Below are 24,997 nucleotides of genomic sequence, written 5' to 3'. Positions count from 1 at the left end.
TTCATACTTACCACAAAATGAGATTCTCAATCTAAATGGAAATGTTCTGGTTCAACATAGGTTAAATAATCCTCCTACTTGAAATATATATCTGCAGTTCATATATTTTTTTAAATCTAAAAACTGGATTTAGTCTCCCAAGAATCAAATTTGATATTTGAGGAGTGTGTGTCAAAGTAATTCCAAAAACTAAATTATATTTTTCTATTACAATTAGTTTCAGGCAACTGGTTGAGATAATCTTATCAAGAATGCAGTCCTGATTAAAGGTAGATTTCTGAATTTCCTTGTGCACTGAGTTAAAACATTTCAGTCACTGTAAAAAAAAAAAAAAAATATATATATATATATAAGGTGAAGACATTTTTAAGATCAAGATTTTTGTTAGGTTTTCCAGCATTCGGCAGTTTTTAAGATAAAGAACTAAGGATATGCTTCAATTTATTATATTAGGAAATGTATATTTTTCAACTCCTGAGTGAATTCTGCTTTAAGGCTGAATTTGTCCTGACACCCAAGTAAAGAAAATATCCTAAAATGCACCTTCACTGTCACTTAAGTCTTGCCACTTAAGATTCTCTCTCCGCAACCATAAAATATTTTTTTTTACATATCTACAGAGATTCATGTGTGTTTGTGTGTTTGCATGATGTGTGGGCTTGTGCTTCTACAACGGTGTGCATACTGCGTGGGCAGCCAGGTGAGCGCATATCTGTCCTCCGAGTGCTGACTGATCAATAGTAATTGGGTAGAGTGTCTCAAGCCTTTTTTCTTCCCTTTGTACTGTCGCCCTTTTGTAGGCTGACACAGACTAGAAGAGATAGAGGGACAGTGGGGAGAAAAAAAGGAAGAAAATAGGGGGGGGGGGGGACAGAGAGAAAATGGAGGATGTTTGCAAGTCGACGAGCATGACCGACCACCTCAACCAAATCTCTGGATATTTATTCAGTATTACTCACTAATCTAAAAAAAAAAAAAAAAAAAAAAATCTTTCTCCAAGTCTGTTGCACTTTTCATTCATGCCCCCACACACACTCTCTCTCTCTCTCTCTCTCTCTCTCTCTCTCTCTCTCTCTCTCTCTCTCTCTCATGCTAGGATGCTGTTAGAGATATGATTAAACAGAGATAACTTGTTAAGGTGTTCGAACAGGCTTCTCACCTCCTCATCTTTTTTGTCCTCTTGCTTACAAACAAAAACAGACTCCCAGGGTGTCTCTCTTATTCTCCTCCCTTGCTGTTCTATCTGTTTTTTGACTTCCATAAGAGCAGCGTGTGCTGAGTGAAGGCGACGAGCTCCAGCGGTATTAGCAGGGAGGCATTAGGCATAAACTCTAAGGTATATTAAAGCAACGGCCCTGTTGTTCATATAAACACGCCAATTCAATTTAGCCTGCCCCACGGGGAATGGGATTTTCAGCAGCTACTGAGAGTGCGAGGAGGGAGGGTGGGAGACGGCGAGCGAGGGAGTGCATGAGTAGTGAATGAAGGTTAGACGAGAAGCGGTGGGATGAAGTGATCTCGGGCAGTGGTGAAGGAAAAGTGAGGAAATAAGGGAAGGACAAGTTGGAGGGAGATTGGCAGAGTGGTGTTGTGGCTGGTTTCGGGAATGCATTATTGTTGTTGCGTTAACTACTATGACGTCAGCACCTGTGTTTATGCACATGTAGAGATGAACGCCATAGACACACACACAACCCACACCCTGGCAGGCAGAGGGGCTGCCTGTGTCTGTGCACCATTGCACGCTTGGACAGATAGTTATGTGGGAAACCTTACAGTTATATTATTCAATCCAAATTCAAATGGGCTTGTCAGGAAAGCTCCTGCTTTTTATTACCTGTCAGAAAAAACCAAGGGATGGATGGTGTAGAAGGGAGCAAATTAAATGACAGTAAATAAGACCCCCTATCTCTCACCCTGCCATTCTGCCATTCCTGCCTCCACTATACTTTGGCACACATTTACAGATTTTGACAGCATATTGTTGTTTGGCTCTATCTCACGTTTACCTTAATCAGATTTTATATGCCAGTCAGATGTTGGAAGATCTAATTATTTTTGTTCATCAGTGAATCCGATCTCCTGCCATCATGGAATCAATTTAGCCGACAACTGGATTTGACATCAAAGGAAAAGTCAGTCAGACAATCATCCAAAAGGGTTTGGTGCATATGTGAGGTATACAAACCAGAAATCGTGGGCAAATTGTGGGACAGGAATGAAGGAGGACAGAGTGTGGTGTATCCTTCTATCCTCCTCAACACCCAGAACAGCTTCCTCCCGTCAGCCAGGCATAACCTCTGCCATCTGTCTAACCCCTCCTCTGTCTCTCTTCCTCATCTTTCCTTTTAAACCTCCTCCTCTTCATCTGCTCTTCCTCGTCTCCCCTCAGACTGGTTCTGGGTTATTGTAGGTTTTCCCCCACTCTTAGTGTCAGATGGTGTTCAGAGAGACTTACAGTCTTAAGTGTTAATCTCAAGTCAGACCGACTTTCCTGTAACTGCGATGAGGACAGAGAGGGACAGTGGCCAAAGTCGGTATTCTCTCAATGAGCATCAACAGACTGGAGTCAATATTTTTTTGCTGCAGTTCAGTACAACATCTGCAAAGTGACAGGTTGTTTTTTTAGTTTTAGCCCTAAACTTAATCACTCTCTCAGAAATGAGGTTCTGCCTCATCACGACTATGTTTTAGTCTCCAATAATTCATTAAATTGATTCAAAGAACATGTGAACCTCCTCCCAAACACCGGTTTGTGATGGTATGGCTCATGCCTTTGATAATAGAACACAGTGTAATTCATTTTCTGTAAAAAAAAAAAAAAAAACTGCTAGTAACCAACGAATGTACCAGGTCAAAAGGAAAACTGGATGCATTTATAAACTGTATTTGAATGAGGTGATAAAAGTGCCACATTAGGAGCTCCACATCTAATCCTTTATTGTTCTTTGTCTGTGCCCTGTCCCATGGAGAGACTGCTCTAATTAAAGACTAATAATTGTATTGTTTTATAAAGCCTGTAGAGACAGAGATTCTGCTCTGCAATCATTTACTCTCTCCAATGTACCTTGCCCATTGAGGGCTATCTCGCCGGATGAAGTCTGCGACTGTCTGTTTTGGGAGAGGTTGGGTGGTGTGTGTGTGTGTGTGCGTGTGCGTGTGAGTGCGTGCGTGCGTGCGTTTGTGTGTGTGTGAGATGTGCGGCATACAGTAGGAGGAGGAAGGAAAAAGCCAGATCTAAATTAAAACTTTAAAGCACCATTATTTAATTACCCCAAAGGCTGAGGATTTGAAGGATTGAAAGGTGTGTGTGCGCATGCGCGTGCATGTGCTCGGTCATGCAAATGTGTGCTGCTGTCCAGGATTATTTCAGTTTTTCAATTTGCCCTTTCTCGTGAATGTGTGTGCATGGGCATTCATGTTAGTGTGTGTGTGTGTGTGCACGCACGTGTGTGCACGTGGTTGGCCTCTCCTGTTGCCCCTCCTTCACCCCTACCCTCCACACATGCACATACGTACACACATGCATGCACACTTGCTGAAACGCCGGCAGATAAAAAGGCATTATGGTAAATTCCACTTAATGACAAATTTTTAATTTGGGGAACAGGGCCTGCTGAATGGAGCTTAATTACCGGGGCCAAAGATCCCTCGGAAAAATAACCCCCTCGACGTGCCCAACCTGCCCGATAATGGAGCGCTCCACAAAATGCCTCAGATAAACCAACACCATTTATCTGCCCTCTCCCTCCCTCCCCCTCTTTCTGTCTGTGTATAATAACAAAAATAACAATCATGAAAATTCTATCTGCCTCCCAGCCCCATCACCCCTCTTCCCTCTCCCGCCTTTCCGCTCTCCCGCCCTCTGCCTGGCTCACTCCCGCAGGAGGAAATTCATCAAAATGAAATTGAGGTTGCAACTCACTGGTTTTATTAAAATATATTTGCCCCTTACAGACATTGTGTGCTGCTGTGTTAGTGTTTTAGCTGCGGAAAACAAAAGGGACATCCAGAATAATTTGGTCAGCGTTATCAGCGATTTTCTTGATGTGGTACAAAAGCATGACTTTGGCTTCAAAAGACAAACACTTGTTGACTGGTACTGGCTGTCATTGTTGAAACTTCAGATTTACACCTTCACTGCAAATTGAAATAAATATAGTTTAACATACAGCGACACTGACAACAGTATAACTGGATTTTCATACTTGTAGTCATATAACTAAGAACTATAATTTTATAGAGATACAGATTTAATCACTGTACTGCACTAGGTAGTGTTTCCAACTTTTTTCTTAAAAACATTACATGACTACTAAACTGAGAGTTGAAACAGATTACAACTAAGTGATTTGTTAATAATTATACTCTGTCAATCACCTTGCATTATGTAAATTGAAGCGATACTTTGTGGAAATGTTTTGGAGAATAGTATATCAATTTTAAATAATTTTAGGAGGGCGCTGATTATCAAATAGCCACTATCTCACATCCTCACATCAGCATTTTAACCTTGAGTTTAATATTATGTTCAACGCTGTTAAAGCCCATGTCTGAGTCACTGTTATTAACTAATACCAAGTCTTTGTTTGATCAATCTGACTGTTTTTTTGTTGTTATTGCTACAAACCATCCAAGCATTAAAGGGTAAGTAAACAAGTCAAATTTTAATTTGGCCTCTTTTTGAACATTGCATAATGAGACTGGCAGAACTGGTCATACTGAGTTTAATAAGGACCATTCTGGTAATCAACCGATAGATGGAGATAAATTTTGTTTGTGAATTAAACAACTACACTAAGTAGACCGTTAACGGATATTAAAAAGACCCAATGATTACCTGTCTTTTGTCAAACCCGCAGACGTGCACTGGCCCGGTTTTGAATAATTTGAACATGATTCCGCTGTAATCTCGTACACTCTTTTTCTCTGTCTCCCTCACACACACACAGCATTGCTCACTTTCTTGGCCTTCTTTGGTCCCTGTTGTTGTGTACCCTGATAGGACCATGTGGTTGCCATGCGGTTGCCAGGCCGCGCCCCTGCTGTGTGGTAATTGGTGTCTGTGGTGTTGCCGCGTGGCGACGGTGCTCTGACTGACAGGTTTGGCCACCTGCCCTGCCCTGGCTGCCAACATGGCGTGGAAGAAGGGTGAAGGGGAAGGGAGGAGGTGGCACGGGCTGGCAGGGGTGAACACTCAACATGTCAAGAGTGTGTGTGTGTGTGTGTGTGTGTGTGTGTGTGTGTGTGGTGGCGGTGGTGGGGGGGGGGGGCGCTAAAGAGAGAGAGGCTGTGATGATTCAACAGGGACCACGGTGATGGCATGTGTTAATTTTTTACTTCTTCACCAATAAGCTGTAGTGGAAAGATGGGTTGTAAAAATGTACAAATAACAAAACATTGTTTCATGTTCTTGGAAAAAAAAAAAAAGTATATACACCGTGAGCCACTTGAAATTAAGACAGATTTGGTTTTCCACTTAAAAAAAAAGAAAGAACACCTGTTTCACGCCTGTTAAAAGAGCACAAACCGTCTTGTTTGATTCAGTCCGTTTCCGCAGCCATGGTGGCAGGAATAGCCTTTGCAAAAAAAGAGTGGCACCAGTGCTGGTGTCAAGCTGTCGGAGTTCACTGCAGACTTTAAATCCACAGAGATCGAGCGATATATCCCAGAACTTGACAGACTATATTGCTGTGATCGCTTATAAAGCTGCTTTTGAGTAGGGAAACAGCCGACATTATTTGAGACATGCAGTATGTCAACACCTTTAAGTTTCTGATATTTAGTTATAGATGTCATTTCTGTATCTGAGATACAGAAGATACAGAAGTGATCTCAACACAAGTGGAACCTGGGGTTTGTGGGTTCCCATCACTATGATAGTTGTCTACCCCTGTTGCCTCTGGACCCTCAGTAATTCAGTAGAATGTTCCCCTTGCTTGTTCCCAACTGTTTTGGCTCAACAGCTTTTCACTATCTTCACCTTTTATGAATAAAACTGGTTAAGATACAAGTTGCCTGACATTGCCTGGTATATATATGATGCTGGTTATATATGTCCCTGGATTTGAACAGTGGGCTTCCTGGCAAAATGGAGTTTTGCTTCTGACTGTTGCATGACTGGATTTTGTGATGCCAGCTATTGGAGCTCTATAAGCTTTGATATTCAATACGTGGTCCATGATCATATAACGATACACCATGAAATGACGCTATATGGCTCGGTTGGTTGAATGGGTTCCCCGTGGACCCAGGCCCTCTGCAACACCTGGGGTTTGATTCCACTCTGTGGTCTTTTGCTGCGTGTTTGTGCCCTCTCTCTCTCCCTTTCATGCTACACTGTACTGTCAATTTAAGGCTACTGGGCTATTGCATTGTTTATCTAAAAGGGAGAATGATTTGAAGGAGTTTCATTTTGGTTTTTTTTCCCCACTATGACCATTCCCCACTATAAACTTTTATTTTTGACCAATTAACTGTTCACGTAAACCTTGTACTGAATATTTGGCAACGGCGCATCTCACAGGTCAGGATGAAAATATGGTTAGGGTTCACTTATTGATCTTTTTACCCATCCCTAGTTTATCTAGTATTATTAATTCTCATACTAAAAAAAAAACAGGCCCTTGAAACAATTAATTCATGTTTTTCCTTTGTTCACCTCAGTTGAATTATGCCCATCTTGGACATTTGGACTGACTTGCTCTCTCACCCTGTGTGTCTCACAGAGAGACCTGTGGAGATGGTTAAATAAATAGCATGAAATGAAGCTAATTAAAATCTGCGCTTTAATCTATAATAGGCCTGTAAAGCTATTGATCTGTGCCCTGCATGGTGAACATCCATACACACTCATAGGCATATGAACAGTGTCTATCCCCTTTTGTACTGCACATCATTTTATCCTTTGAACTTACTTGCCCACCACTTCTCTAACTTGTTTGCCAGCCACTTTTTTGTCATCAACACGTTGTCCTTTCTACCTGGATGCTGTTTGCCTCTGACTCAGCTGGCCTATTTATTGTGATGTAATGTGATCCATGGCCCATCCCAAATGAATTGTGACCTTTCTCCTCTCTTGCTCCCAGTGTTCTCCTTCATCTCACTTGTGCTTCTGCTTTCTTTGCTATTGTGTTTTGCACCCTTGACCAAACTTTTATGTCAAACAAAAGAGCGGATTTGAAGAAATGTTGTGTGTATGTGTGTGTGCGTGCGTGCATGTGCAACTTAGCCAACCTTTTTGTGTGTTTAACCTTGTAGAGGGCAAAGCTCCAAAGCAAGGGTGATGTCACAAAGGAAGCATTTTTGTTCATACACACACACACACACGCACACAGCTTGCACACTCCCACCCACCCTCGCCATTGTCATGTATAGTGTTGCTAATCCGACTCTGTCGCTTCAGTATCAAACATAACCTCTATTTGGGGGGCAAGGCCTCTTTTTTACTCCCATTTTGTGTGTGTTTGTGTGTGCGCGCTGGTTGGTGTGTTAATGGGCCCGGTCAACAGCAGGGTACAATGGGCGGGCTGGTTTGTGATGCCTGTTTAAGTGTCAGGACAGGGAAAGAGGGAGAGGGGCAAAGCAGACCAGACCATGGTTTTGTTGTTGCTAAGACAGAGGGAAGAGCAGCTTGTAGATGACACACACACACACACACACACACACACTTGAGGAAACTGGTTTATGGCGAGGCTTGAAGGTGGTTGTCAGGAGACACTGCCACACTGCAGGATGGTTGTGTGTTTTGACATTCTCGATCTTAGGTAATCAGACTTAAACCGCCCTGTCTGGACCTTGTCCCATGAGAAGGATGTTGCTTATGGAACCCTAACATTTATGTGTGTGTGTGTGTGTGTGTTTGCGCGTGTATGTCTTACCCCTGGAGAGCTGGGTGTTCATGGTTCATTAGCCACACGTACACTTCCGTTCTGTTCTCACTGGTACAAGGGACAGACTCAAAGCATTGAAACACACACACACACACACACACACACACACACACACACACACACACACACACAATTCCTTTGTTTTTTTTCTTTTTAGCTGGCTCTGATGAAGTGGCGCACTGCCTCCTCCCCGCTCCTTCTCATCTTCTAGTAATCAGGGTACCTATGAGACTGACAGGTAGCATCTGTCGCCTTTTCTCCCCGGGTCCTTCTCTCCCTCTGTTTCTCCGTCTCCCCCGTGTTCTATGCTACTGTGTTGAATTTCCCTCGACGACAAAGTGATGTGATAATGTACGAGTTGTCCCATAGAATCTAAATTGGTGGAACTTGGAGCACTGGAAGGGTGAGCATTTCCTGGAGAAAATGTGGGCACAGTTAGAGACGTCCTTGTTTTATTTCATATCTGTTAAATTTCATCCTTCTGAGCGGCTGTGGCTTTTCACCCCAGTCTGCTTGTTGAAGTATCCTTGAGCATGACGCCATACCCCAAGTTACCATTGTGAAATGGCTGTGTTTAAGAAGTTATATTTTTAGAACAAGATTTGTATGAATCAATATGCGAATACGAAGACTTTAAAAATGCAATGTACTGTCCATTTAGCATTTAAGATCATTGGACTGTGACCTCTGAGATGCACACTTTGCCACTAGATTTCTTAAGGTTTAACATTTGGTGTCAACATCAGCTGCTCCGTGAAGCCGCTGCCATTTGCTTATTGAGCCCCGGACACCTTCAGATCTGTTGGGCCATGATGGAGTGAGCTGCTCCGATGGTTTGGTTTTGAACAGGGCCTCAAGGTTGATTAGCATATTTTCACCCAGCGTACAGACAACACCCCCAATCCTCCCTCCCCTCTTTTCCCTCTCCACCCCCCCCATGTGTTTGATTCTTCGGCCGTGACAAAGGCTTCACCCTTTATCCGTGTGTGTGTTGGTGAGATGGGGGGCCCTTAGATTAAGGGAAAGCTTCCTGCTCTTTATTTGGGGAGTCCCCCCAGGAGACGCTTTGGGAATGACTTTCGTTGAGTCACTAACTCACGCACGCACACTCACACACATTCACTTCCACACGCTCATGCACACCTCTTGCCCCTGCCTTCTTTTCAAGTTTCCCATTGACTGGGGTGCTGGTTGTGTAACAGAAACCATCTCAACATCACTATTTTAAAACCTGATCAGGATAAACTGCCGTCTTTCTTTTCAACAGTACCCCACCTATTTAAATTAAGCTGATCTCCACCAGGACAGTGGGTAGATACATGGTGTGTCAAGAGTCTCTGCTTCACATAAATTCGAAGGAACATCTAAAGGTTTTCAACTCAAAAATCACCTGAATTGTAGTCAGGAGTTTGTCATACGACAGTGAGACAGATTTGCTTGCGTTTGTCCCCGTGCATGTTTTCGGAGGTGAAGGTCATGGCAGAAAGAAGCCCCATTCAAACAGCAGCCATTTTAATTTGTTTGACAGAAAAGAGAGGTGATAACCTCCCACTGCAGCCGCACACCCTGGAGGAGAGGGTGGTAAAGAGAGGTAGACAACAAGGAGAGAGAAAGAGAGAGGTAGGAGGGCTGAGCAGAATAAAGATAAGGGGCTGGATGGAGAGAGAGTCAGAGAAAGAGAGAGAGTGTGAGGTGGAAAGGTGGAAAGGAGAGTGTTCTATTTGATTATGGCTCAAGTCTGCATGTTTGTCTAAAAGCTAAAGACTGTCAACCATCTAATCGCAGGGGTCGATGTGTGGGTGTGTCTGAATATGTTTGTGAAAGCATGCAAGCTTGTGCAGGTCATTGTTATCAGCATATAATTTATGCTGTGTGTGTGTGTGTACGTTATGATTTCTGGATGTCAGTTACAGTTCTGTGAGCCTGAGGAGAATACACTGGTGTCCCTCAGGGTGCTGTTAGTGCCACTCTCATACAGATGTGTTGGGCCTCCACTGTGTCATTGTCAGTGTGTGCATGTGTGTGTCCCTCTCTTACAGGAAACTGAACTTACTCCTTAGGGTTTGGAGCTTTTCAAAGAGCTGGAAATGGTGTAAAATGTATTAGATTTTGCTTTGTCTTGTGTAAAAGATTGAGACTGCCATAAAAATACATGTATTGTACTTTGTCAAACATTTGAGTATAAGACAACTTTGCCCTGTCAATCCCCTCCCAGAAAAATCACCCATCAGTCCAAGGAGGACACAGAAGAACTGTACTCTGGCATATATATTATACATGTACATTTAATCTGTTTATCTGTACTGCAGTTGTAAGATGTAAAAAGATTTGAAACATTATGTTGCAACTTTGGAGTAAATATGATTTTTTTTTAAGTGTTGTTGAGCTTAATGACTTTCTTTAAACATGCAATATTTTAAAATGAATTTTTTTCTGGTCCAACAGATGCTGAAGAAGAAGATGGCAGCTGGTTGGTCTCTGACAAGGACAAAGAGGTACGTTGCCATTGGCAGCTTTATAGTGTTTGATACATTTGCTTGTAGGGTTACTGACTTATATTTTGAACAATGAAAAGGGAGACGTGCAGCCAAAAAAAGTGTCTTCAAAACATATAATGCAATTAAAATTAAATATTTTTAATATATAAAAGATTTTTTACAGTACAAATGGTTGGTTGTAGGACCTGATTTCAATGAGGATATTGGCTACATAAGAAGTGTGATATTTATGTAAACAATATTTTACTGGCATGAGGTTATTGCAGAGATGCAAATGTTCTCACAAGTGAATAGACTGTGTTGAGAAGATGGGAGGACTACTTGGAGGAGCTTTATGAATGAGAGAGAGGAAAATGGAGAAGTGTAGAACATAGAGGCATGCAGTTGACCAGCCAAGACTTGTTAAAAGTCACTCAAACAAAGTAGTGAAGATCAGCATGCTGCAGTATGGGTTCATGCTAAGAAAGAGTACCACAGATGCGATGTTTGCTTCAAGAGTAGTGCTGATGAAGAAGTATAGAGAAGGCCAGAAGGAGTTGCACTGTGTCTTTGTGGATCTCGGGAAAGCTTATGATCAGGTGCCAAGAGAAAAGCTGTAGTACTGTATAAGGAAGTCGGGAGTGGCAGAGAAGTTTGTGAGGATGGCGCAGGACATGAATGAAGACAATGAGACAGTGGTGAGGTGTGCAGCTGGAGGTGATGGATGGGTTTAAGGTGGCGGTGGGATTACATCAGAGATCACCTCTGAGCCCCATTGTGTTTGCAGTGGTGGACAGAAGAGGAATGATGGATGGCGAGACAGGTGAAGATACAAGCAGTAAAGGTAAGGTCAAGATACAAGGAGTAGAGGCAGCAGGGTCAGCCATCTAAAGGGTGGAGTGGGTGGAGACGGGTGTCGGGGGTGATGTATGACAGAAGGATAGCAGCAAAAGTGAAAGGGAAGGTCTACAAGATGGTAGTGAGACCTGAAGATGCTGAGATTTTTTTTGGGAGTCACCAGATAGACAAGATTAGAAATGAGTGTATTCGAGGGACAGCTGAGGGTGAATGGTTTGGAGATAAAGTAAGAGAGGCAAGGTTGAGATGTTTAGTCATGTGCAGAGGAGTGATAGTGATTATATTGGACAAAGGATGATGAAGATGGATCCGCCAGGCAGGAGAAAAAGAGGAAGACCACAGAGAAGGTTCTTGGATGTTGTGAAGGAGGACATGCGGAATAGGGTAAGATGTAGTGTAGGGTACTGTGGTGGCAAGGACACATTATTGCATTGTTATTCTTATCTCACTGTAGAAGCCTGTTTTTTTTTGTTTGTTTGTTTGTTTTGTTTCAGGCTCAGATATGTAACAAAGACAAAGGTGCCAGGACAGTGCTGCAGCGGGTTTCCAACAGATACTACACAAGCAAGAACGTCAATTGTAGAAACTGCAACAAGACCGGCCATCTCTCAAAGAACTGCCCAGAACCCAAGGTCAATTCCACTGAACTGAGTTCTAAGTATCATGTATACACAATGTTGAGGATAGGAGCACTAAAATACCAACTTGTCTCTGTAAATGTGTGCAGAAATTGTCGCCCTGTTTCCTGTGTGGCACCCCAGGACACCAGACCAGGGACTGTCCCAACAGGCACTGCAACAACTGTGGCCTGCCTGGTCACCTATACAGCTCCTGCAGTGAGAGGGCATACTGGCACAAACAGTGTCATCGCTGTGGCATGAAGGGGCACTTCTTTGATGTGAGTAAATTTACAGCACCTTGTTGTCATTCAAATCAGGGGAGGCTTTGCTCACTAACAAAGAAAGCCAAGCTCACATTTATCACAGCAACTGCATGAAACAAACTTTTTGGACCCCCAAACTATATGCAAGCTTTTGATATTTGTGCATCATATTTGGAAGTCATCATCATTAATAATTTTCTTACTATCACATTCACTAACTACATCATTATTGAAGTCATGGTTTCATGTTGGGGCAGTAAGGCCAGGCTTTTCTGCAGGTGCTGAATGAGTTTGAGATCAAGGCCATGTGTGTAAATCAGACACTTTCTTCCACATTAAACTTCAGGGCTCAAATTAATTGTACAAAATTGCAGAAATTAGTTGTAACCTAACCCTCATCGGAAGAAACAGGTGGAATCAGCATCAACTAATTATGAGCTGGTGCTTTTACTGAATAAAAAGAAAAACCCTTTTACAACTTCTCTGCTTCAAAACAGACTTTCATGTCCGTCGGAAAATTTTAGAAAATGAGGAAGGTCCTGTTTGTTTGCTTTATGTTAACAGGTGTACAGCTTTGCGTTTTTGAGTATTTGAATAGTCACACATTCAACAACACACTTGATGATTGGTCATGTGTATGTGTCGAAAGCAGAACTTTAACTTGAAATGAAAAGAGCTACAATACCACTCAGTAAAATTCCATCACTGATGTGGCAGCTCACATTGACTGGATGGACTGTTGTGCAAAGGCTTTCAGTTTGTACACTGGACAATCAGACAGAGACTTTTCCAAAAGATTTAAATTAAGTTGGACACATAACATTATGCAAATTATCACTGGCTTCTGTGCATAAAGAATGTCCCTAAATTGGAAAGATGTCCTTAGCAACCCAAGTACTGAAGGGATAAGAAAACTCTGAATTCAGTCTACAGTAGATTTTGAATAAATATCTAATCAGTTGTGATTGCGATATGATTCACGATATCAAAGCGAAAGGTACTTATTCAAAATTATTACTGTGTGATATTTGTGCAGATCTTTGAGAAACAAAGATGTTCTCTTCAGTCTGTAGAATAAGATGTATCGATTAAGACAATAATTAATCTAAAATGATATTTAGACACACATTTTGGCTTTAACAAATATTGCGCCTCCTGCGATTTAAAATACAATTTCGATTAATTGTTCAGCCCTAGTCTACAGTGCTTCATGCTGCTGCAAATATAGTTAATGTGTTTCTATGCTTGTGTGAGCTTCAGCCTGTAGTCACAACAATTTATATCTAATGGAAATGTAATAAAACACTAAGCACATACAATTTACATTTATGTATTTCCTTTCCACTACTTCCCTCTTTCTTCCTGCTTTCTCCCTGTCTCACCCCTCCTCTCTCCCCCCCACTTTCTCTCTCACACTAGTAATGAGTGACCAGGGTCAGCACACGCTGCTGTTCACATTAATTGATACACTTCAGCAATTACAGCTTAGTTATGTCCCTGCCATGCTGCATATTCCAGCTGTGGACTTGTGTGTAAGTCTATGTGTGTGTGTGTGTGCACACATTGATGCTGAAGGGTGAATCTAATGACCATCAATGACAATTATCTCACCGCAACGTTCATTACCTTGCCCATTTACACTAATGCCATAGAATGGAAAACCCTGTGTGTATGTAAGAGTCTGTGTCTCCCCATCTCACTGTCTCTCCCTTCTTGCTCTCTCTCTCTCGCTCTCTCTCTCCCCCCTCTCTCCCTCTCTCCCCCCCTGACAGTCATGTACTGTGCTCTGTGTAATGGATGAGTAACCAGGTGAACACCAGAGGGAGAGGGGAGACCAGGACACAGCCCCTTTTCTTTCTTTCTCTTGCTCTCTTTTTTACTCATTTATTCTTTTTTGGCTTTTTATCCAGTACCTCGTTTTTGTCGTCACTCCTCTTTTGCATATTGTTTTCAGTGGCAGCAAACAAAGGTGCAAAGTTGTGTGGTATTGTAATTACCCTTTTCTTGGAACGCATAACTTCTTTTTCCCTCTTACGCTCACAAATTACACTGTATGTGTTAGTGTGTGTACTTGAGAAAGAGAGTCAGGTCTCTGTCCCCTGGGCCTTTCTGTGTCTCTCATTAAAGACAGACGGTTGACGGAGCGCGAGTGTGTCGCTCGCCTCGCCTGTCGCCCTCGACAACAACACTCTACCCCGGCGGACTAGAGGGAGAGAGAAAATGGGGGAGTGGGTATGGGTGGGGTGGGGTGGGGTGGTGTGGATAGTTGAAGAAAAGAAAGCTAGATGAGAGGCGGAGGAGGATACAGCTGTCGAAATTTATATTTGTCCATCTCTCTATTCAAATCTGAACAGTGCAAATTAAACCAGAAAAATGGCATACCGTTCTTTACAGGCTACTTTTAAAGGCCGAGGTTTGAACACGCACTTTTGTCCAAAATAGTCTGTGAATTTGCACATCATGCAAATTTATATAGGACCTTGTTTAGGGTATGCAGGATAGAGGTAAACACATAGCCTTATAGTACAGGCTTAAATGTCCCTCTACTTTCCCTCTCTCATTCTGTCTCTCACTCAGTAGGTGTGTAAGTAGATAAATCTTGTTGCCTGCGGCGACTGCGGCATTTTCAATTTCCCAGTGGGAAGTGGTGGCGGTTGGGAAAGGATGTCGGAACGCTTAAGGAACAGCATGGCGAAGCCCCGGAGATAATGCTTTAGCCACACTGCGACAAAATGACTGACTGCCTTACTTACCGACTGTTTGAGTGACTGACTGCAGGGACGCACGTGAAGGGGAAACAGCCCTCTTAGTTAGAAACCACTGTGATAAAGGTTTAGTAAGAGACGGAGGAAGAGACTTGAAGAAAATGCCATTTTCAAATAAAAAATGAAAGGCTGACAGACATGACACTTTGCAGCGTTTGGACCTCTGTTTTTATTCACACCTGTGTTTTTAATACACGTGTCTAATTATCTCACTTCACATCCCAATCCTCCTCTCATAAAAGTAAATGAGTATTGCCTAATATTTCATAACTGTCATATTATATATATCTCATTATAAAGATGCACAAAAACACACTTCAAGTTCTTCTGTAGATTGATTTTTGTACCCACTCCGTTAAATATCCTAAATTATTTGAACGTGTTCTGTAAAAGTGGGTATACCCATTTTTATTTTTATTTCCATCAGATGTGTTTTTTCTTTTCTCAGGTATGTCCAGAGATCTGGAGACAGTACCACATCACAGTGAGTATCTTTCACCTTTATTTTGTGTGATGTGACTAAGAAATGAAAGAGCTTGTGTTTTTCAAACGATGCTCAATTTCTGGTTATATGTACTGTTCTTACATTTGTCTTATATGTAAGGGCAGAAGTCTCTAAGGTTGTACAGTTTCTTCAACAATATAATGTTCAGTTGCCATGATCTGAGAATAAAAGATTAGTGATTGATTAACTGTTAAAACAACATAGATTGAATGTTAATTAATGAAACCAGTGATCATGTGAAAGCATCCATGGATGAACTTGGTGCTTTAATAAATCAGCAATGTGGAAATATTAAATGTGGAGCCAGACTGAAGTACACGGGCCATTTAATTTTTTTCCAGAAACAATCAGATCAGTAGAAATTTTCTAAATATTTGGGATTTTTTTTCACATGGGCAAAGAGCACATTATCGTGTCATGATTAACATAAAAAGTCCCATTACACTTACATGGCAAATTATCCTCATAAGTCTTACATAATGTGACTTACTATATTGCTGTGTTTATATAAAAAAAAAAATAATAATAATTTTTATTTATGTCGAATTGGTTTGGACACACCAAATATAGTAGCTGTAGTTCAGTCCCAATGAAAAGGCAGAGGAATGTAAAAAAAGAGGGGTTGGACATTCCACCAGCAGGCTTACAGCATGTGACACATTTTATGCCCAGTAAACCTCAACAGATTAGAAATATATAGAAAATGTGTCATTCACAAATCACACAAATCATCAAGTGCTTGTTGTGGAGGCCGTGATTTATTAAGAATAGGCTATGCTTACCATAGCAAACTGTAACCACAGATGACCTCATGGTCAAATGCCCCCCTAAACACACACAAACACATACAGTTGTATGTCCTTGTTTTAATTATATATTAATCTGCTGAATTGAAGAATTGAATTTAAGAATCATTTTATTGCCGGTAATGATGTTACATTGTTTACAATGATTTGAGCAGTGAGACGTGGCCTTTCCAGAGAATTATTTGTAGTTTAGCAGATAGATGCTTCTAAAAGCATAAAGAAGCCAAAGGTGTCACATATTGTTGACCAAAGATCAATAAGGAAGTTGTGACAGGTATTGACCTCGCCCTCTGGCGGAGAAAAAAACATCTAAAAAGATTAAGGAAGTGGGAACCTTCACTCTGTTGCTTTACTATTATTTTCAACCTAAGTCAACCTCACATGACATCTGTGGTGCTCTCTCTCTCTCTCTCTCTCTCTCTCTCTCTCTCTCTCTCTCTCTCTCTCTCTCTCTCTCCCTCTCCCTGTTCTTGTGTGTGTGTGTGTGTGTGTGTGTGTGTGTGTGTACACAGAAACAATGTGTCAAAGAGTAGAAAACTGTGTGACAGTCCATGTCAGCTGGGAGGCATTTTCCTGTGTGTGTGTTAATTCAATAACTAGTTTTCTTGGCTCTTAACTCTGTGTGTGTGCGCGTGTCTGTGTGTGTGCATCTGAGCGAGGGGGTGATATAGACCTCAGTCTAAGAGAAAAGAGCAGCTTGTTTGTCAATTAAAAGACGTGATAAAGCATGAAATGGGCTGCCAACGCCACGCGGGACGAGGGAGTGAGAGAGAGGGAAGAAGAGTGTGTGTTTGCATATATCTTGGTGTGCACTTTGTGTGTATGTGTATGTTGGGGGAGGTCTGTCACTCTCCTCTATGGAGATTAATTAGCAGGGGCTGTCTAATGAAAAGGCAGCATCGTTAGCGCTGGGGTAGCACGGCGAGAGAGACGGAGGGAGGAGGGACAGAAGTTCCAGAGGAGACGCCAGCAAAGAGGATGCAGGGCTGACTTTAATTGTTGCTCATATGTTTAGGGGAATGCTATATGTTTCACTTAGCGCCACAAACAACGGGAGAAGTCCCTGATTAGAGAACAACCTAAAGATTCTTTGGTCGCCTTGTGGGATGATGGAATTTTACGTTTTTTCTTGTGTGTGTTTGTGTGTGACGGTGTGCTTTAACGGGTGGAGGATTGTGACCCGGGTCTAATTGAAGTATTTAAGCCATTTAAGCACTGGGAACAGAAGGTCGTTACATATCCAAACTGGCATGGGGGTTAGGAACACACACACACACACACCTGCAAACACAGGGCTCCTTCTGTTTGAGAGTCTCATTTTATTCATGATGCTGTTTATGACCCTGAACTCCCCAATGTTTAGTGTGTGTGTGTGTGTGTGTGTGTGTGTGTGTGTGTGTCTGCGTCCTCGTCCTCCCGCATTGGGAGATGCGACTGTGTCACCTTCCGCTGGGCTCAGCCAGGTGTGAAAAGGCATTCTGTCAGACCTCCCTGCTACTGGGTCCATTTATCCTATGTATGTGTGTGTGTGTGTGTGTGTGTGTGTGTGTGTGTGTTCGGGGTCCGTTTATCTTCTGAGAGTGTATGTGTTGTCCGCCTGCACCTGGCCCTCAACTAACAAACTCCTCCAAACCACACAGTATAGACCACAAAGCCCTGGGGTATTTACTGAGAAAGTAAGATACTGACACACGTGGGCACACACACAAATACACACACACAAACACACTTTTACAAGTATACAGTATATAGAGCAGTAAATGGAGTAAAAAGCGATCCACAACATTTTCATCTTGTCCGAGTCATGTGGGTTAGAAAAACATGTTTGCACCATAGTAATATTTACACATAAAGGTTAGCTTTTTTTCCCCTCCGAAGAACAGATTAGTTCAACAACTCTTTATCTGTCTCTCTTTCTCGTTCACTCCCCCACACTCCCACACACATGCACCCATGCATGCACACACTCACACATACACTTGTTTAACGTAATTTTGCCTACAGATTTTACAGTGTGGGCCGGGGGGGTGGCTTATTTTCCATTGCCTACCTCATCTAAACCGTTTTCCTGCCATATACAAAATATCATTGGACAAATCATCTGTATAATTGTATCATCAGTGTAGTGGAAGATTCTAGCAGCTTTTTATTTAGATGTGCTATTTATCTTTTAGCACATGTCCTTGAGCTAGCGTCATCGTCTGTTTGGATTTCCCTCATTTCCCAGAAAGACTTTTGGTTTTCAATAAAAGAACAGGTCAGTCGAAAACAGGTGTGTGGTTCTTAGTTATCAGCGTGTGCCAGTCGTCACCTTGTCCAAAAACAATGAGAGCAGACAGAATATTTTGCCTTTTTCGCTGTGAAATAGTGATAATCACTGGGAACTCTGTTGTTCCCTGGTGTTGTTTTTTACGGCTGTAAATGTTCCCTAAAGGCAATTGATGCTGCAGGAGAGTGATGGCATGTTGTCTATATTTATCAAAAATACAATACTATTGTAAAAAATAAAATACACAACACTTTAGTGTGAAACTTTATACTTGATATAGCCAAGTATTCCGTCCTTCCATCCTGGGAACTGGGAATGAAGATTTTCAGGTGGAATACGTCTCATGTTGAGGATATATTGATAGACAATGAATAAATTAATGAATGAATAGGCATCCGTCATGACATCTCAGGAATGCTGTAAATTAATTTCTTCACACTTGGAAACAAAACTTCACGTGGACTTGAGGATGAATGGATTTGATTTTGGCTGTCAAAGGTCAAGGTAACTGAATGTGCCTCACACATTAATGATGACAGAATTTCACACAAATACTTACAATACATAGAATTAGACGAGGAAGTGTTGACATTTTATATTCAAAAGGTCAATTTCATTGTGACATCATAATGTTCTGGCCATTATTTAACACCAGAGCTCAGGAACAGCAGGGGATATTGATATATTTCCTGCAACATGAGGAGTTGGTAAAGTATCAGTAATTTTTTTTGAGCAGTAAGTTGGTTGTTTTAGACGTTAGATGTCTGAATATGTGAAAAATGATTAATGAATGCCATATTTGATTTACTTGGCCAAGTTAGAATGATGTCATGACCGAAAGAACCAGCAGCCGCAATTGATTTTCTCAGAAGGGTGGCTGAGGTCTCCCGTAGAGATAGGGTGAGAAGCTCAGTCATCCGGCAGGGACTCTGAGTAGAGCTGCTGCTCCTTTGCGTGGAAAGGAGCCAGTTGAGGTGGTTTGGGAACCTGGTAAGGATGCTACTAGTGCTCCTGGCATTCCTGGTATGTCCAACTAGGAGGAGACCTCGGGACAGACCAAGAACTAGGTGGGAACTCCTGGGACGGCCTGGGCATCACACAGTCAGAGTTGGACTCTGGGGCCTCCTGCTAGAGCTGCTTCCCATACGAGCCTCTTAGATAAGCGGTTGACAGTGGGTGAATTTTGGAATGATTCACTATACGATTATAGAAAAATAGAAAAGTTGCAAATGCTGAATTATTGAATGATTAAGAAAAAAAAAAGTCAAATGAATTTTCTGCCACTCAACCAAGTTTTTTTTGTGTGTGTTTGACGAGGGACAAATAGGCAAAAAAAAAAATCACATCGCCAAAATTAACAGCTGATTTAAGAAGTAGGATAGTGAAATGGGAGATGGATGGATGTGAAATGAGGAGCATAGAGCAGGTTTCATGACCTCCTTGTCTAAAGACTGCATCAATGATGTAAATATGTGCATTCATACAATCTGCACATATGTCACTATGACTTTTCCCTCCCCTTCGTTAGTGTTGTCAGGACACTGCTCTGCTGGGTTAAAACCAGAGCTCCACCCTCTGGCTGCTCCAAGAAGTGAAGACTGCCCCCAAATCATTCATTCATTCATTGTCTACTGCTTTATCCTCCACATGAGGGTGTAACCCCCCCCCCCCCACACACACACACACATACAAAAAGGCCTAAACCAGGATGTGAACCAGTGACCTTCTTCCTTGCGAGGCTGCCCTCAAATCATTTTCATTCTTAATTTTAAGAATCTGAATGTGTCGTCGCTGACTCAAACCACTTATGTGTCATAATTATCAGTGTGTGATGTTTTATAAGAGGGAGCCATGTGAAGATTAGATTCAGCATGACTCATGTCTCTCTGAAGAGGAGACAGGAGAGAAGAAGATATTGGAAGCTGGAGAGAGAGAGAGAAGGTGTGTGACTATGAATGATGGAGGGGGAGAGGGAGAGAAACGAGCAGTGGGCGGAGAGTGCATCAAACAGGAGAGAGCGAGGAGAGTGGATCTGAGCACTGAGCAGCTCATTGGTACAGGTACTACACTGGTGTTTGAGCATTGATTGGCCTTTCTTTAGATAGTAGTGGTGACACCTGTACATGGGTTTATTGATCTGTACCTCAGCGTGTGTGTGTGTGTGTGTGTGTGTGTGTGTGTGTGTGTGTGAGTATCGACTGGATTTTCTCCCCCACTGTGGTATCTCACTGTGTGTGTGAACGTTGATGTTATCCTCAGGGAGAGCTGCATGTTTGTCAGTGTCTCTACTCTTAAAAAAACAGTCTGTGACCTTTTTGTTCAACACCAAAATGAAGTCATTAAGTCCTCAGCTTGAACTCCGTTTTTTCCTCACCTCTCTCCATCTTTCTTGTGCCTTTCCATTTAGTGTCTTTTACCCTTTATACCGTTGTGTCTAACTGTCTCTCCTCAAAAGGTTTTTTTTTTTTTCTCGATTCACATATGCCTTTGTTAGCCCAAGGTTAGGACGTTTTGTAAAATCCCCTTCTTCTCAGAAAAGGAAACGCATTTACATTTCTTTAGACAAATGTGGCCTCTTGAGTTGAGTCAAGTTGAAGCATATTAAGCATAATATTCAAATATTTAATTATTTAGTTTGTGCAATTCAACATCCTTCTCTTTTTTTTCTGTTTTATATTTGTCCAGGACTTCCAAATAGACAAATGAAGCAATAACAAATTATATTATCAGAGGTGTGGTCTTGTAGAGGTTTTATATGTGAAAATAACTATTTATATCATATTTTCTACAAGGTATATTTAGAAATGTTCTATTTATTGTGAATATAGAGCTTTTTTTTTGCTACTGTAGCATTAAAAGTAAACAACTGAATTCAAACATTTCTGAATGTGTGTGGTACGTTACGGTCATAAGTTCAGGACAGCACCAACTGTATAAAACCGCTAAATTACAATGACCAGTGCTTTAAGCTGAAGATAAGTGTTCCTGCAGTGCTCCAGCCAGGAGACTGAGATAAAAGCAAATGGACGTTGTAGAAAATAATAGTTTTTCCTCTACAAACTAATGCAGAGCTATCTTTCATACTGAAACCAGACTCATGTTGGCCTTGGGTGAAGTTGTGGTGGAGCCATTTTAGCATGTTGTGTGGACTTGTAGCACCCTACTGTGGTCAAATGGAGAACTGCATTATAATTCCACAGAGTTCTGGGTCAAAGTGTTATAGGTATACACAGTGCTTACTGCACATTTGTGGGATGTTATCATTGTTTTATGAAGTGCAGTCTCAAAAATATTGTATCTTTCACCAATGACAACAAAACATCATAATTAAGTTCACCTGATGTTTACCAGGTTACAGATTTAATTGGCTGTATAGCTTTGGAATAAATGTGCTATCTATACACGATGACAGTAAAATTAATAATCACCACACTAACAACATTACAACAAAAATACAGATATACACTCATAGACAGATGGCTGCTCACTCACTGTCTCCACACATCAGTCCTAATAGTTCAACCTCATAAAGAGTGTATTGATGAGCTATGCACACTCTCTCTCCTGCTGAACTTTAAATAAGTTAAAGTTTTGACCTTTATTCCACGTCTTTTCATGTCCTTCCTTCTGTCTGGCGACTTCCTTTTGTCATTCCCTTTACAAGAATGTGCTCAAATGAAACCTGTAAAAATCCTTTAAATTCACATCCATTCAGCGAGCTGTTTTTTGCTGTGTCATCATTGTACAGTACAGTCTCTTCTCACCTCTGCCGCATCAAAAGAGTCTCAAACAGACACTGAAGGCACAGTAGGCAGGGGAAGGTGCATTTGTAAAAGGAAATGGTTTTTGTATGCCTTTGTCTAGTTTTATTACCATCTGAAGGTCATCGGAGCAAAGAAAGAATAGATAACTACATTTATTTACCATTTATGTAGGGTAGTTCTTTCATAGTCTTGCATTCAACTAACAATTGATTCTGTTAATTCTTTTGAAATGTGGCTTGTAAGAACAACATGAAGAAGGGGGGAGTCTAATTATAAATAATGCCTGAAATTGTAAAAAAAATTTATAATGGACAGCAACACAGTTTATTGCAAAATAATCCCAATCAAATTACAACCACGTGCAGATTCCCAATTTAAAGACTGTGTGATAAAACAGCATAATGATGACATTTCACAGCCCAAAAATCTTACTCTTTAGATGAGGAAATGTGTGTTTGTGTCTCTAAAAAATGCCGCTTTAGTAGCAGCTTTAGCTACTTGTATAATTGATTAAATGTTTGTGGTGTCGGCCTTATTTCCATTTTTTAAACTGAATACTTTAGGGGTATTTTTGGAGAGTTGGTTAGATAAAACAAATATTGACAAATGTTTGTTTTAATTGTGATGGATATTTTTTCTTTACAATTCCATTTTCGACATTTACTAGACTCAACTATCAAGGAAATAGTCTGCAAATGAATCACGAATACGAATAGTTAACTAAAAAGGTAGGTTCAGCAAAAATACAACAATTATTGTAATAATAAAGTTGAAATTGTATTTAAACAAAGTAAAGGTAAAATAAATTTATTTTGTAGTTGCATGTCATCGCTCAGGAGGATGGGGACATTGCACTCAGGTGTTTCACATAAACTGCTCCTATGTAGAAGCATAGGAATGTGCACACAAATATGTGTGAATGTAATGTAATGAATGTACACCCACAGTCACACACACACACACACACACACACACACACACACACACACAGGTGGTGTGTTATCAGAGGTCTTGCAGCCTTTGCAGGTCTTTGTACATTTCCGCTTAGCTGGATGGTGTCGATTTTGTTGTGCGAGTGTGTGGAAGTGTGTGATTACGTGTTTGTGGTGTGTTGGCTGAGATGTGAAATAAGGGTTTACCCTTCTGACCAGAGCGTACGCGGCTCAGTCCTTATGACTATAGTACATCTGTAACCCGGTCTCTTATGTCCACATGTCTTGGCTCTGTCTAATGCTGGTAATTTAGTGAGGAATTGCTTCCCTTTAAAACACAGCATCACTACGACCACACTGATGAAAGTGGCATCTGAACTCAACTGTGACTGCTAAGTATTTATTATATTTTAAATTATAATATAAGTTTGACCCAGATTTGAATAGATTAACTTGTATCCTCTATTTTGCCTTCCATGGTGTGACCAGATTACACCCAGACTCTGCCCCATGAGGGGAGGGGGGTTTCTCTAAGAGGTGGCAGCTTTCCACTGTCCTTTCACTGCTGCCTCACATTATTGTAACATTCCAGGAGAATTTTCCCTCGCCGTAGAGAAAATCACTCTGATTGACTGACTGACGGGAGGAGATAGGAAGAGCCTTTGGGAATCAGACTCTGAGAGTCAAGTCTTTGCAGGGCGTGTTGGGTCAGGGCTTTGCTCTGATTCTTTGTGAACTGGCAGACACAAAGGGGGGAAGGAATCACATCTGGTTATTTAGGGGTTTTCTCCCCCTCCTCCCTCCATGTAGCCTCCTTAACAATACACATGCACACCTCCACTTTACACTGTCTACTAAAATTATGGATTTGTTTTATAATGTACTTTTTATAAGTTAGAGAACATAGTTTACACTTAAAGGGGAAAGAAACATTTAATTACGAGTTTTAATGGTTTTATATGTTGCACATGTTTCCTTTTGTGTTTGAATGGGTGTTCACCTTATAGCCATTTAATCTCTCTAATTCACAACTGTCTAATTAGCCCTCCCTGTTAACCTAATATGTACACACTGGCATGTTACACACACACACACACACACACACACACACACACACATACATGCACCACAAGTCTGTTAGTTTTGGTATGAGCCCAGAAGTCTTGTGTTGTGTTGCGGGGCTGTTTCCTATGATAAAGCATGCATAGTTGGTCCCTGGTGGGTCCAGTAACATATGCAAACCTCTCTCCATCACCGCAATAACATATGCAAAACAGTGCCACTGGCCTCGGCCCCCGCCATCCCACCACCCATTACTGCTAAGGTCACACCCCCCCCCCTTGTCTCTGGCTGACACACACACACACACAAGCCTGTTTGCTTCTCGGATTGTGTTCGATAACTGTGTGTGTGTGTGTTCCTTCAGATTGTGGTTTGTAACAGTCTCAGCTTTGTGCTGGCCAAAGGATTATCACAGCTTTGCCACCAACAGCTAAGGCAAGGAGCAGAGCTTAGAGAGACACGGTGTATGTGCTGGGACAAGTGTGGGAAAACAGTGTGTGTGTGAGAGAGAGAGGCTACGGATGGCTGATTGTCTGTGTCCGCACGGTGAAACCCTTAGGACCGTCTCAAACACACACTAAATCACCAGTCCTCTTCCAGGCTTGAGTCCTTTTTTTTTGTCCAACAGTAAAAGTGTATGTGAACAGCTTCAGACGCTCGTCATGTCAAAACAGCAGGTAGTGAATCAGACTCCTGATCCCTCTCTTGCTGCGTCTGCTCTCAGTCGACTGTGTAGATGCACTAATTGTTTTTGATGAGGTATTGGGATTTCTGTCACAAAGAG

The 24,997-nt window shown here is 41.6% G+C and overlaps 1 protein-coding gene across 1 annotated transcript in view; it reads left to right on the top strand.

Annotated features, from left to right (window-relative positions):
- The window catches only part of zcchc7 (zinc finger, CCHC domain containing 7), a 53,132-nt gene that overhangs the window by 21,515 nt on the left and 6,620 nt on the right, over positions 1-24,997 (top strand). Inside the window, exons 3-6 of the mRNA XM_058640179.1 lie at positions 10,338-10,387; positions 11,722-11,859; positions 11,955-12,125; positions 15,324-15,359. Of these exons, the coding sequence (XP_058496162.1) occupies positions 10,338-10,387; positions 11,722-11,859; positions 11,955-12,125; positions 15,324-15,359 (395 nt within the window). The remainder of the gene's footprint in view (positions 1-10,337; positions 10,388-11,721; positions 11,860-11,954; positions 12,126-15,323; positions 15,360-24,997) is intronic.

This window comes from Solea solea, chromosome 10 (assembly GCF_958295425.1).
Source record: "Solea solea chromosome 10, fSolSol10.1, whole genome shotgun sequence".
NCBI lineage: Eukaryota > Metazoa > Chordata > Actinopteri > Pleuronectiformes > Soleidae > Solea > Solea solea.
The sequence above is the reverse complement of the archived record's forward strand: the minus strand, read 5'-3'. Positions and strand labels throughout refer to the sequence as shown.